At 33.9% G+C, this 12,641-nt stretch overlaps 1 protein-coding gene across 1 annotated transcript in view; it reads left to right on the top strand.

Annotated features, from left to right (window-relative positions):
* LOC143233068 (nephrin-like) overlaps window positions 1–12,641 on the top strand; it is a 73,304-nt gene that overhangs the window by 56,368 nt on the left and 4,295 nt on the right. Inside the window, 4 exon segments of the mRNA XM_076468950.1 lie at window positions 108–351; window positions 1,445–1,756; window positions 8,708–8,986; window positions 10,430–10,744. Of these exon segments, the coding sequence (XP_076325065.1) occupies window positions 108–351; window positions 1,445–1,756; window positions 8,708–8,986; window positions 10,430–10,744 (1,150 nt within the window).

Genomic DNA, 12,641 nt, shown 5'->3' with positions numbered 1-12,641 from the left:
AGTTTCTTACGTAATGTTGTGAAAAAAGCAGGTGATTATTTCCTTGTTCTCAATAGAAATATATTAAAACTCGGTGTGTTGACAAGTGATAATCTATCAATAACCAGGTAACAATAGAATGCGAAGCTGGATCCAGTAATCCGGAGAGTAACATGCAATGGTGGAAGAATGGTAGATTAATCAATGGAGGGGTGGTCACGATTTCAAAAGGAGAATATGGAGGGAAAATCACAAAAAGTCTCTTACGATTCAACGTCACCTCAGAAGACGATGGCTCGATCTTTGTGTGTCAAGCAACAAATCCTAAAACTCAACGTTCTTTAAACAAAACAATCACGCTTGAAGTACATTGTAAGGAGTTTGTTTTTCAGATAATATAATATACAGAAATTATGTTCTTGGTCCTTTCAATCATATTTTTCTTTCATATTATCTATATTTTTAGTGAAAATTACTTTACCCTCCTAATAGCGAACTGTTTTACATATTCCATATTTGTATCATTTACTGTTCACTTTAAGCCTTTTTTCTTTGATTGAAGTAATAATAGCATAAATTTGTGTTCTAAATTTCGCAAATGATTATTTCGCCACATATTTTACTATTACGAAATTACAAAAGATAATTAAATTGCATAAAGGATTTTCGTGATTTATATTTTCGAAATAACACGATTTTATTAATAAGTTAGGCTTAAGTACATCCGTGTTTATTTGCATAAAATCATTTCAAACAACTAAACTTTTTTGTGACTGTCAAAAAATTGCACAAATCTTTCAAACTGTTATGTTTTCGACGGTTAGAAAAAGCTCAGTGTTATCTACGAATATAACCAACAAATCTAGCAATGAGGCTAAATATACATGTATTGTACTATTCTTATTTTACTCAGAATGTTTTAAAAATAAAACATTAAAATCTATTACATTAATACAACATTTTTGTATTAATCCATTACTGTGTATTTTACTGTTAGTATTTGAAACTTAAACTCCATAAAAATATAATATTACTATTTTCTAAATCTATAATTCATGCGTGTAAAATGTACAAAAACAGAATTTTGGTTTCGATTCTTTACTTTTTACCATGAAAGTAAGTATTGGTAACAACAAAGTGAATTAAATACAGTGTTTTACATCGGTGGCAACAGTTTACTAATGTTAGGCCTAGGAGAAACAATAGCGGCTGTCCATTGATGGTTGTTTTCAAGTAGAGCAGACGTAATTTCTACCACGCTAACTCGATGACTGGTTTCAAATATCTCTTTACATCAGATAACAAATATTGTTCTCTGACGCGTAGCCTTTTAACCACACTTTAGTAATTACAACTGGTATCACGAACACAAAACGAAGTGATTTCTCTTATCATTTATTTAGAATAATGGTGTTGTCTTTCGTTTAATTTTTTTTTTTTTTGTTATCAATTCTGTCATTAATAGATAAGCCCCAGTTTCTGATTCATAACCTGAAGCGGTTCGATGTTGTAGAAGGTAAACCGGGTCTCATCAATGTTAGTGCAAAGGGTAATCCATCGTCCATATCTTACCAATGGTTTCGTGAGGGTAAACCGATAGTTGACCCGTCGGCCTTCGCACACTGGAGCACACAAACTATTCATCATCAGGATATTTTTGCAAGAAATTCTGTGCTGGAAATAGCTAGAGTCTCGCGAAATCACGCAGGACACTACGTGTGTGAAGCTACAAACTCCGAAGGAAGTAGAAAAAAAGAAATAATCGTAAACGTTCTATGTAAGTTTAACTTAAGAAAAACTAAACATAGTGTAATTTTATCCTTAATGCATATATCTCTTGATCGACATAAATTCATTAAGGACTCAAGGGTTTCGTTTTCGTAATGATCGTGCTTTTCGTACAATTATTGGTTACCCATATGGATAATACCATAGCTCAGTAATGGATATATCATTGTTCTCAAACTGAAATATCTAACAGTGTACAGTACAATTTAAGTCCAGTAGACCTAATCCAAAGACATCAGAATGTTTGTTTGTTTTTTGAATTTCTCGCAAAGCTACACGAGGGCTATCTGCGCTAGCCGTCCCTAATTTAGCAGTGTAAGACTAGAGGGAAGGCAGCTCGTCATCACCACCCACCACCAAATCTTGAGCTACTCTTTTTACCAACGAATAGTGGGATTGGTCGTCACGTTATAACGCCCCCACGGCTGAAAGAGCGAACATGTTTGGTGCGACGGGGGTTCGAACCCGCGACCCTCAGATTACGACTCGAATGCCTTAACCCACCTGACCATCTCGGGCCGACATCAGAATAGAAATGTAAAAACGTTTTCAACTTTGAATATCAGTTACAAAATACACTAGTGTAAAAATCGCCGAAGTTATTAGAAGGTTTACATATGTATTTAGTCAACACTTTCAAAGCTTTCACGAGAATAAAATTTATAAGTGAGTGAATTTCGCTTTGTTAAATTAGATAAGGAAGCATAAATTTATATTGTATTTATATTCCAGCAGTGCGAGCAAGTATAAACAACCACCACCACAAAATTTAGCTTTATTAATGAAGCACTTTTCATGGAAAATTATACATTTCATCGTATTTTGCTATAAAATGTGAGACCCAACGAGCATGCCGGAATGTGGGGTTAAAACAAAAGACACAAAGGCTTTAGTAATGAATTACTACAAGTTAAAAATATAATGGTTGAAAGTGGACTTGTACTTAATATAGTATATAAATCATTTAATAAGTTTAGTAAGTATTCAATGTTAGTTAAAATTCGTTTATTAAAATCAGAAACGGTGCCTTAAAATTGTATTATACGGTTTAAAAATTTTGTATCATTACTTTCAAAAGGTACATTTAAGTTACAACATAAGGCTAGAAACCCCTATCTTCATAACGTTTTTACGGGTTCGCATCCCCGTCACACCAAACATGTTCGCTCTTTCAGCCGTGGGGGCGTTATAATGTTACGGTCAATCCCACTATTCGTTGGTAAAAGAGTAGCCCAAGAGTTGGCGGTGGGTGGTGATGACTAGCTGCCTTCCCTCTAGTCTTACAGGGACGGCTAGCGCAGATAGCCCTCAGTAGCTTTGCGCGAAATTCATAAAACAAAACATACCTCGCTGTGTTTCAGTGAGGTATGCAGAATATCATTGTTATAATAGGTGTTTGGGCACCGAACTTATGGTTTCGTTGATGCAGTTTTGAAGCTATGTAGGAAGAATCCGTGTCCACGTTTCATCTTTTGAAGCAGTATTTAAAAACTTGTTTCAAAGCAAATATTAAATTCTTATAACAAACTTTAGTGTTGAACGATTGGTGAACTTTTCCAGTGTGTCAGTCCAGTTAAATTAATACTTAAAAATATTTAAAGGCTGTCAGTGAAGGTGGCGCTGAGTGGTTTGAAATAGTTAAAATGCGACATCGTGTTCCAAAACTCTTTCTGCGTAGTTTATAAGCTCGCATTGAAGTTGGCGATTAGCTTTACATTTACTTATGATTTAATGAATGGTTTCATAATATAAATTATATTTTTCTCTCTTTTAAAGTAAAGATTTAAATTACTATTCTAGAGAAAAAAAATATAATTTTAACTAAAATTTCTAGAAATAAAATATACACAAGGTGTGCTTATTTGTTGATGAGAAAAAATAAAGCTGTACAATAAGCCCTTTGTGCTTTGCTTATCGCAGGGATCGAACTTAGAACTTAGCATTATAAAGCTTCAAAGTTTTATGAGGTCACTTTGAAAACAATTAAAATTCACGTCTAAATTCCTCTAGATAATCCTGCATAAAATATCATTAAACTGTATGTCATATTTCTGCCAATAGGAATTTCACATTTGCATATTTCAACCAATAAGAATTTCACATTTGAGACACTTTTACTTATTGCTAATACTGAAATGTACTGTACCATATTCGTTATACTCTGTATAATATGTCCTAATTACCTGTACATAAATATCAAAGCGCTTCCTAATTGTCAAGATATAAGTACTACAGTACATTCTAATAGTCTAGAGTTAAATGTCAAGGAATGTCCCAATTGTCTAGAGATAAGTACCAAAGCACGTCCTAATCTCTAGATATAAATTTACACCACATTCTAATAGCGTAGTTCAAGCACCAAAGACTGTTCCAGTTGTCTGTATGTAAATATCAAACTATGGTTGTTTGAGACATACAGTTGAATGGGCTTTAATTTGAAAAACATTAATAAACTAAAAACAAAAGAACAACAACGTATCTCTGGCTGTATGTTTAAAATGAATGTGTTGAATACTTGTATTTTCAAATGGTTTTAATGAAACAATAACAACAAATACTTCACAGAAGCTTCGAAGAACTTGTGACAGAATGTTTTCTACTCCGGGGGAGATGATACTAGCTTTTTTTTTTAAGTATACTTAATTATACTTTTCATACTACAGTATGTTAGGCCTATATATTTTTAACACTACAATCTTAGTCAAGGCTCTCAGGGACTAGATTAAGACTGTAGTGTCAAAGAAACGATAAGCCTAAAACAACGTCGAATGACAATTATAATTAATTACTGTTTTCGAACTTCAGTATGGTAGGCCTATATATGTTAACACTACATTCTTAATCAAGGCTCTTAGGGACTAGATTAAGACTGTAGTGTTAAAAAGACTATAAGCCTAAACCAACGTCGTAAGACAGTTATAATTAATCATAATTGTGCTTCGCCAGCTTCTAAACGTCGTACACACAATTATCTTTCCGGCTAGTTTTCATGATAATGATAAACCCCAAATGAGCCAAGCCTTCCTCAGCCCCCCAATATTGTTACCTACATATATTCATAAAATATGGAAAACACAATCGTCGTTGTTGCTTAACAATTAACATCAAAGAGACATAGATCTGTAGAACTCAACGTCTTCATTAAGATGAAAGATAGTTAGCCTCAGAGTGTATTAACTTCACATGAGATAATTCGTTTCTGCTATGTAAACTATGTCTTTATGTTATATTTATTTTGATTTGTAGCTTTACTCTTAATGGTATATTAAATGTTCAATCTAAGCTATTCTTGATTTTCTTTATTATTATGTATTACCTTTGGTGGAATTTAGGTGAGTTTCTTCTTTTACATATACGCATATTTTCATAAACAGATTATTTCTAATTTGTAATAATGAATTATTAATCAGAGTATGAGTTTCCAATGGAAACTGCATTGAAAACGCAGTTCAAAATAGCACATCTTTTTGAAATGTACCTTGGTATTTACATTAATATAATTTACCATCTATAATTCATATTGATGGCATTTTGGGAAGACCCTCCACAGTTTACCTCATTTCCCCAACGGAAATATCCTGGTGCCGCCACTGAAAAATGTATTCTAAAGATGGTTGGTATGGGTATTAAAGCTTTATTCAAAATAAAGTTCAGAATAACGTTTTGACCTTCTTAGGCCATCTTTAATAAATAATACCATTGGCATTCAGTTACAAGTTCACTTCTGCATATAAGAAGAACTCTTAGCTAGCGGACTGAACAGTTGCAAACTCTTTGTCAACTAGAAGATGATATAAGAAGGTGGAAACGTTGTTCTGTACTTTATTTTAATTAATGTTTCAATACACATACCAGTCGTCTCTAGCCTAACACACATGAAAAGACTAGACTGCATGTTCAAAGATTTTTATTTATTTTGATTCTATAAGTCCTTTAGAAACACACACTCGAATCATTACTCAGTATTATTTAGAAGGTTAATGTACCCTCAGCCAGCACAAAATCCTTTTCATGGCATTATGCATTAACATGCGAAAGCATCGGGTTTTAAAATTGGACACACGTAGGGAAGTTAAGTTTCTTTACTTATTCGAATTCCTTCTGAAACCATGACAATAACTTTTAAGCCTTGTTTCTAGTTTCAATCTTTTTTTCTTCCTGGTTCGTTACGTGAAAGTTTCTCTGATTATGTTGTGCTTGAAAATGAACCATGGCTATTTTGGTTGTTGCCCAAAAGAAAAATAGAAAAACACATTGGGGAGGAAATGAATTTTTCTAATTGAATCCAGTTAAATGACCCAACAAGGACGTAACAAGGCTTTAAAATTCTACAAGACCAGACTTATTTTAAAGGGTTCTAGCCAGAAGACAGAGTATAAAAAGCTAACACCAAACTTTTCATTTGCCAAAAATATCCTTTAAAATTATATAAGGTCAGCCTTATTTTGAATGGTTTCAACCATAAAATATACTATAAAATGTCAACACTAACCTTTCTATTTGCCAAAACCATCCTCCTTCATTTCTATTATTTACAAAGGAAAAAAATACTGTCTCGCTACTTTTCTAGAGTTTGTTTTTCTTTGACTTTATCATTACTTGTTCCAGAAATTTTCCAAGACAGAGTTTCTACTTTCCATCAATACAAGTCTTTAAAACTTCAATACGATTCGTGACTCCAAATTTATTAGGTCAAAAACTAGTATTATCGTAATTGATGCGAGAAAAATATATTAAAAGGTAATTTTGCTGATTTTCATACAAAATTAATTCCAAAAAGTATATTCCCAGATTACGGACAACCTTTTGGCTCTAACATTACCAAATATCTATTAGTCTTTTTTTTTCTCTTTGATGAGACCAAGATCTGGTGCCCAACGATGATACATATTGGTTCACTTCCATGTGTACAGGTTTAAGTACACTTACACAAGCATATCTGAACTTACTTTCATACATGTTTACGTACTTATAAAATTTGTGTCAATAACTAGTCACTGCAGACCAGGAATTATTCTACTCTTATATCAGCATATTACTTAAAGAAAATGTTAATCCACGTGTCACGTTCTGACATCTATTACAAACTTTATAATCTCTATGTGTTGTTAAATAACAGGCCCGGCATGGCCAGGTGGGCTAAGGCGTTCGACTCCTAATCGGAGGGTCGCGGATTCGAATCCCCGTCGCACCAAATATGCCAGCCCTTTCAGCCGTGGGGTCATTATAATGTTACGGTCAATCCCACTATTCGTTGGTAAAAGAGTAGCCCAATAGTTGGCGGTGGATGGTGACGACTAGCTGCCTTCCCTAAATTAGGGACGGCTAGAGTAGATAGCCCTCGTGTAACTTTGCGCGAAATTCAAAACAAATCAAACCAATCTTGAATCACAACAAAAATAATTATATTCTCACTGTGTATTGTATTGCTCATCTGTCCTCCTGTACGGAAATTTTGTCAGTAGGAGAAAAAATCTATGAAAAAGAGCTGATGAAATGGCTGAGGACAAGAATTTAGTTTTATATTAATTTTTTCCAACTTCAATCTTGACATGAAACGTTGTTTGTTTATTATTTTTATAGACTTTGTTTGTTTGTTTTTTCCAACTTCAATCTGGACATGAAACGTTGTTTGTTTACTATTTTTATAGACTTTGTTTCTTTTTTCCAACTTCAATCTTGACATGAAACGTTGTTTGTTTATTATTTTTATAGACTTTTTGTTTGTTTTTTCAATTTCAATCTTGACATGAAACGTTGTTTGTTTACTATTTTTATAGACTTTTTCTTTTTTCCAACTTCAATCTTGACATGAAACGTTGTTTGTTTATTATTTTTATAAACTTTGTTTGTTTTTTCCAACTTCAATATTGACATAAAACGTTGTTTGTTTATTATTTTTATAAACTTTGTTTGTTCTTTAGATAACATTATTACAGATTCTTGTTGAATCAGACAAACATATAAATAAATAATGAACGGTAAGAATATAACTACGTGTAGTTGAAAGTACTTTAGCTGATGAAAACCGGTTTTTGCTACTGCATTTGTTCTTTTATTCATAATACAATCCAGACGACTCGTCATTTCCATGTTTTAATCTAATTTTGTAAGTACATCACTAATGTTTTCCATCTATTATTTCAAGTAATATGTCGTTTTAGGTTTTCAATGTTATATATTGTTATAAACTCTCTATCGGATAACGATCATTATTATTCAGAGTGAAACTGCATACATAACTGCTAATCGATACATCTAATTAATTAAATATATTTTTTACGTTCCTCGTCATGTAACAGAATGTATTACATCGTAAGTTAGGCATCTTTGCCGTCAAAGAATCTTTCGGTTCTAAATATATGCATATATACATATATTATTTTCTTTTATAATATAAAATAGGAACTTTATATTTATAGTACTATTTCTCTATTTCCAAGGCTATTTCATTTTTAAATCATATATAAACAGCAATTGTTTTAACATAATTTGAAAATTGTGACTTTACACGTGTGTGTGTGTGTTTGCTATTTGCTAAGTCCACAAAGGGGAATCGAGCCTCTGATTTTAGCGTTGTAAATCCGTAGACTTTTACACATTTGACCCTAAAGTTTTTAAAAACTTTAATTTTCGAAATCTCGCATCTGCACACAAGCTTTGTTTAATACTCGAACCAACTATTACGAAGTATGTCTTTGGTGAGAAATACACACATATTTTTAATAGTTAGCATCGGTACCCCTGGTGTGCAGAGCACAGATAACCCATTGTGCAGCTTTGTGCTCAATTATAAACGAACAAGTAAGCAATTCTTATCTTCAGATCCACCAATTCGATACATAATCTGTGTTCAGAACGACTTTAAACTAATGTTATTTTCAGATAATCTTAAATTTGTGATATATTTAGAAAGACCTGAAGCTATTGTTATTTTCAGATCGAGCTTATATTACAAGAGTCAGCCATGTTGTTCTGGTAAACGAAAGAGACGACTCCCAGCTCGAATGTGCAGCTAACGGTAACCCTCTCACCAACAACACCATTCGATGGAGCAGGCCTGGGTTTAACATGTCCAGGACACAGTTGTTATTTAGAAAAGGACAAAGCACACTTAAGATTTTCAATGTGTCCAGGAAGGATGCGGGTACTTTTCATTGTTTGGCTTACAATGGTGTTGGAGAAGAAATGAAGGCTCGTGCTCTGCTTGTAGTCAAGTGTGAGTCGTGAGTGGATATGCAGAAATCAATCAATACTAATAGATAAATGTTCAGACATTTTAATTTTCGATTCATTATGTAAGGTTTATTGGTGTTACCTTCATTTTCTGCTCAGGGTTTGCTTTGTTTTGTTTTGAATTTCGCCCAAAGCTACCCGAGGGCTATCTGCGCTAGCTGTCCCTAATTTAGCATTGTAAGACTAGAGAAAAGGCAGCTCGTCATCACCACCCACCGCCAACTCTTGGGCTACTCTTTTACCAACAAATAGTGAGATTTACAGTAACGTTATTACGCCCCCACGGCTGAAAAGGCAAACATGTTTGGTGCGACGGGGATTCGAACCCGCGACCCTCAGATTACGAGTCGAATGCCTTAGCCCACCTGGTCATACTGGGCTTTTCTGCTCATGGAGATATGGTGTATTCAAATGATTCGTGATAGTAAAATAGTAGTAGTAAGAGATAAATTTTTAAAACCCGCTGCCTCTTAAAATTCTAGTAAAACAACCCAAAGCTTTGAATAATAATGGAGCAAATCATCGTCTAGGTCATATTATAACAGATGGTTTTACCAGCAAGATGTGTAATCCATCTAAAAATGAGCAGAAGAAATGGGTTCTCTCATCCATTTCGTCTCATTAAAATATTTGTTAAAAACATGAAAGAAAGCGTATATCATTTGTATAGACAATAAATTGTATATACGACAGATAAAACGGCGACTCTCAACACTTAAAATATAGGTTTTGTTTTTTGTTCATTTTATCAGAAATTGGTTAGGCCCAGCATGGCCAGGTGGTTAAGGCACTCAACTCGTAATCCGAGGGTCTCGGGTTCCAATCCCTGTCACACCAAACATGCTCTCCCTTTTAGTCGTTGGGGCGTTATAATGTGACGGCCAATCCCACTATTTTTTGGTAATAGAGTAGCCCAAGAGTTGGCGGTGGATAATAATGACTAGCCTTCCATCTAGTCTTACACTGCTAAATTAGGGACGGCTGGCGTAGAAAGCCCTCGAGTAGCTTTGAGCGAAATTCAAAACACACCAAGCCAGAAATTAGTTAAGAAATTTGAGATATGACGACATTAAAAACAACACTGAGTTAACATTTGTTGTGGAGCTGCTTATTACTCTTATTACTCTATCCATATTGAAAAATAAGCCATTTGATCTCCTGTAAGTATATAATTTTTTCTCACAGTCGTCTCTCCATTTTCACCTGTTATCCTTTTATTGGTTATTCATATAATTTACATTTTTCACAAGTATCTTAAATATCTTCTACACTTTGTACTCATTCGAGTGCACGTGGTATTGTGTTACGTTCGGCGTACAGTTATTTTTAACTGTGTGTTGTGCCGTCATATACTAATCTTGTTGTTGAGGGTCCTAGAAAGCTTACGTCCTGACGCCTCGTTTATCTGTGGTTTGTGTTTCTACAGTTAAGCCTGTCGTTCACTTAACAAGACAACTATTGAATATTGCCGTAGATAAAGGTAACACTGCCCGTCTAGTTTGCGTAGTGGAAGCGTCGCCCAACGTTACCTTCACCTGGTCCTTAGACAGTGGAGAGGTGATAGGAAAAGGTCACATGGGGATCTCCAAGTACACCAACCAGAAAGCCCGGTTGGACGAGACAATGTGGGAGGGTGTGTTATATATCAAGGATGTTACTGACTCTGATTACAGGACGTACACGTGCGCTGCGAGAAATGAATTAGGTATTGATGACACCTTTATCGTACTCAAGAGAAAAGGTACAGTCCCACGTTTATCTTTATAATTGATTTGTTGTATATTACGGGGGGGGGAAGTTAAAATTCGTGATACGTATTTAATTATAAATGATCATAACACTCTTAACAATGTTATATATTCGCACAACTTGCAAATGTTCATCGTTCTAATATCCTAATTAAACACTGTTTACAAAAACTTCATATTTTAACATAATTGCAATAATGGCAGCCATGTTTGCTCTTGTGTAAATACACTTTTGTGACAGAATGTACGGGCACCTGCAGTTGGTTAAAGTTACGTTGTCAGTGTTTGGTGGTATCGTAAACTCTAACCATAAATTAATATTATATCAATACTTCGAGTATCGTATTAGATTATCATAAAGCTACAGTTAAATTAAAGTTCGAAGAACGTGTTTATTTTCAATAAAAGTTAACACGTTATTTTAGGATTAATTATTTAAGTTGTACAGATATAATATTAAGTAATATAAAAACATCTAACTTTTTACATCATAAACACCTCAAGACATCAGTGTTTAACTCGGAAAGAAATATTGTTAACAAATGAAACAAAACTGAACTTCCAAACACCAATATTACATGTCGATAAACGGTGGTAAAATTACTACTGAACTGTGGTTTATCAAGTTAATAAATATGTTAACACATTTGTTGCTCAGTGTAATGAAATTTAGTCTTTCGAATATTTGATTTCCTGTGGAGAAGCTTTTCAAGTAAGTTAATTAAAGTCTTGACGAAAACCAATCACGAAGTGATTGTTTCTACCTTATTCATAAAATTAGTTTGATAGGCAGGAATCACATACTTCTAGATTGTGTATAGTCTAAGGAACATTCGGTCTCGTTATAAATTATGTATTTCGAACGTTGCATTGGAAGCTAATTTATTCACTTTTTCCATTTAAATAAAAATTTATATGCATGCGTGTGTAAAGAAATCCATTTTGTGTTAAATGTATTTAGAGAAGAAAATATAATTTTATAAGTAATTTCTTTGAGTTAATTTATTACTTCTCAAGTTTTAGTTGGTGTTTTAACATTAACACTTGTGTACTGTGTGTCAAATTATTATACCTTGAGAATAACGTGCACAGTTTATATTATATTATAATTTAGACGTACGTGTTTTATCTGTATTGTATGGGTATTATTGTAAATCCATTAAGGCCCTAAATGTCGAGCCATTTACCAGTGGAAACGTGATCCCAGAGGCTCACCAGTAAATGTGTGAACTTATAGACTGAAAACCGGATTTCGATACTTGTGTTGACCACAGCACATGTAGTCCATAGCGTAACTTAACAACAAACAAACCATGGGAGAATGCAGATAGTCAACAACGGTAAGTCACTCACCATTCACGCTAACGTATTGACTGCCACGCCCACAGCTTAAAGATCGTGGAGCACGTGGCATCAGTGAAATCGAACCGGAACTGCCAATTTCAAACTTCGAAGCTTTAACACACGTACACTACAAGTAATTTATACAAGTGAAAGGTATTAATTAAAGACGTTTAAAACATCGTGCTTTCTGACTGTAGCTTACCCCTACAAAATTAATATTTTGTTATTTACTGTATAATATTTGCTGAGTTACTAACGAGGGGACATTGTTCTAAACTGGTCTCTCTCGACACTTTATGGTAAATATGACAATATACAGGCCCCTGATGAATACGGTTTCGAGTGTTAAACCTATGACCCTCAGAAACTGTAAGCTTATTTGATTGAAACATATAGACTTGTATGTTATTTTGCTCATTTTGCTAACCCTCGTTTTTCACTCTACTGTTCTCAGGCTCCCTGTGTACACATGAATATTGTGTTTTGAAACATATAGACTTGTACGTTATTTTGCTCATAAAATGGAACGTTTGCTAACCCTCGTTT

Source organism: Tachypleus tridentatus, chromosome 1 (genome assembly GCF_004210375.1).
Source record: "Tachypleus tridentatus isolate NWPU-2018 chromosome 1, ASM421037v1, whole genome shotgun sequence".
Taxonomy (NCBI): domain Eukaryota; kingdom Metazoa; phylum Arthropoda; class Merostomata; order Xiphosura; family Limulidae; genus Tachypleus; species Tachypleus tridentatus.
This window is presented reverse-complemented; position numbering and strand designations above follow the sequence as displayed.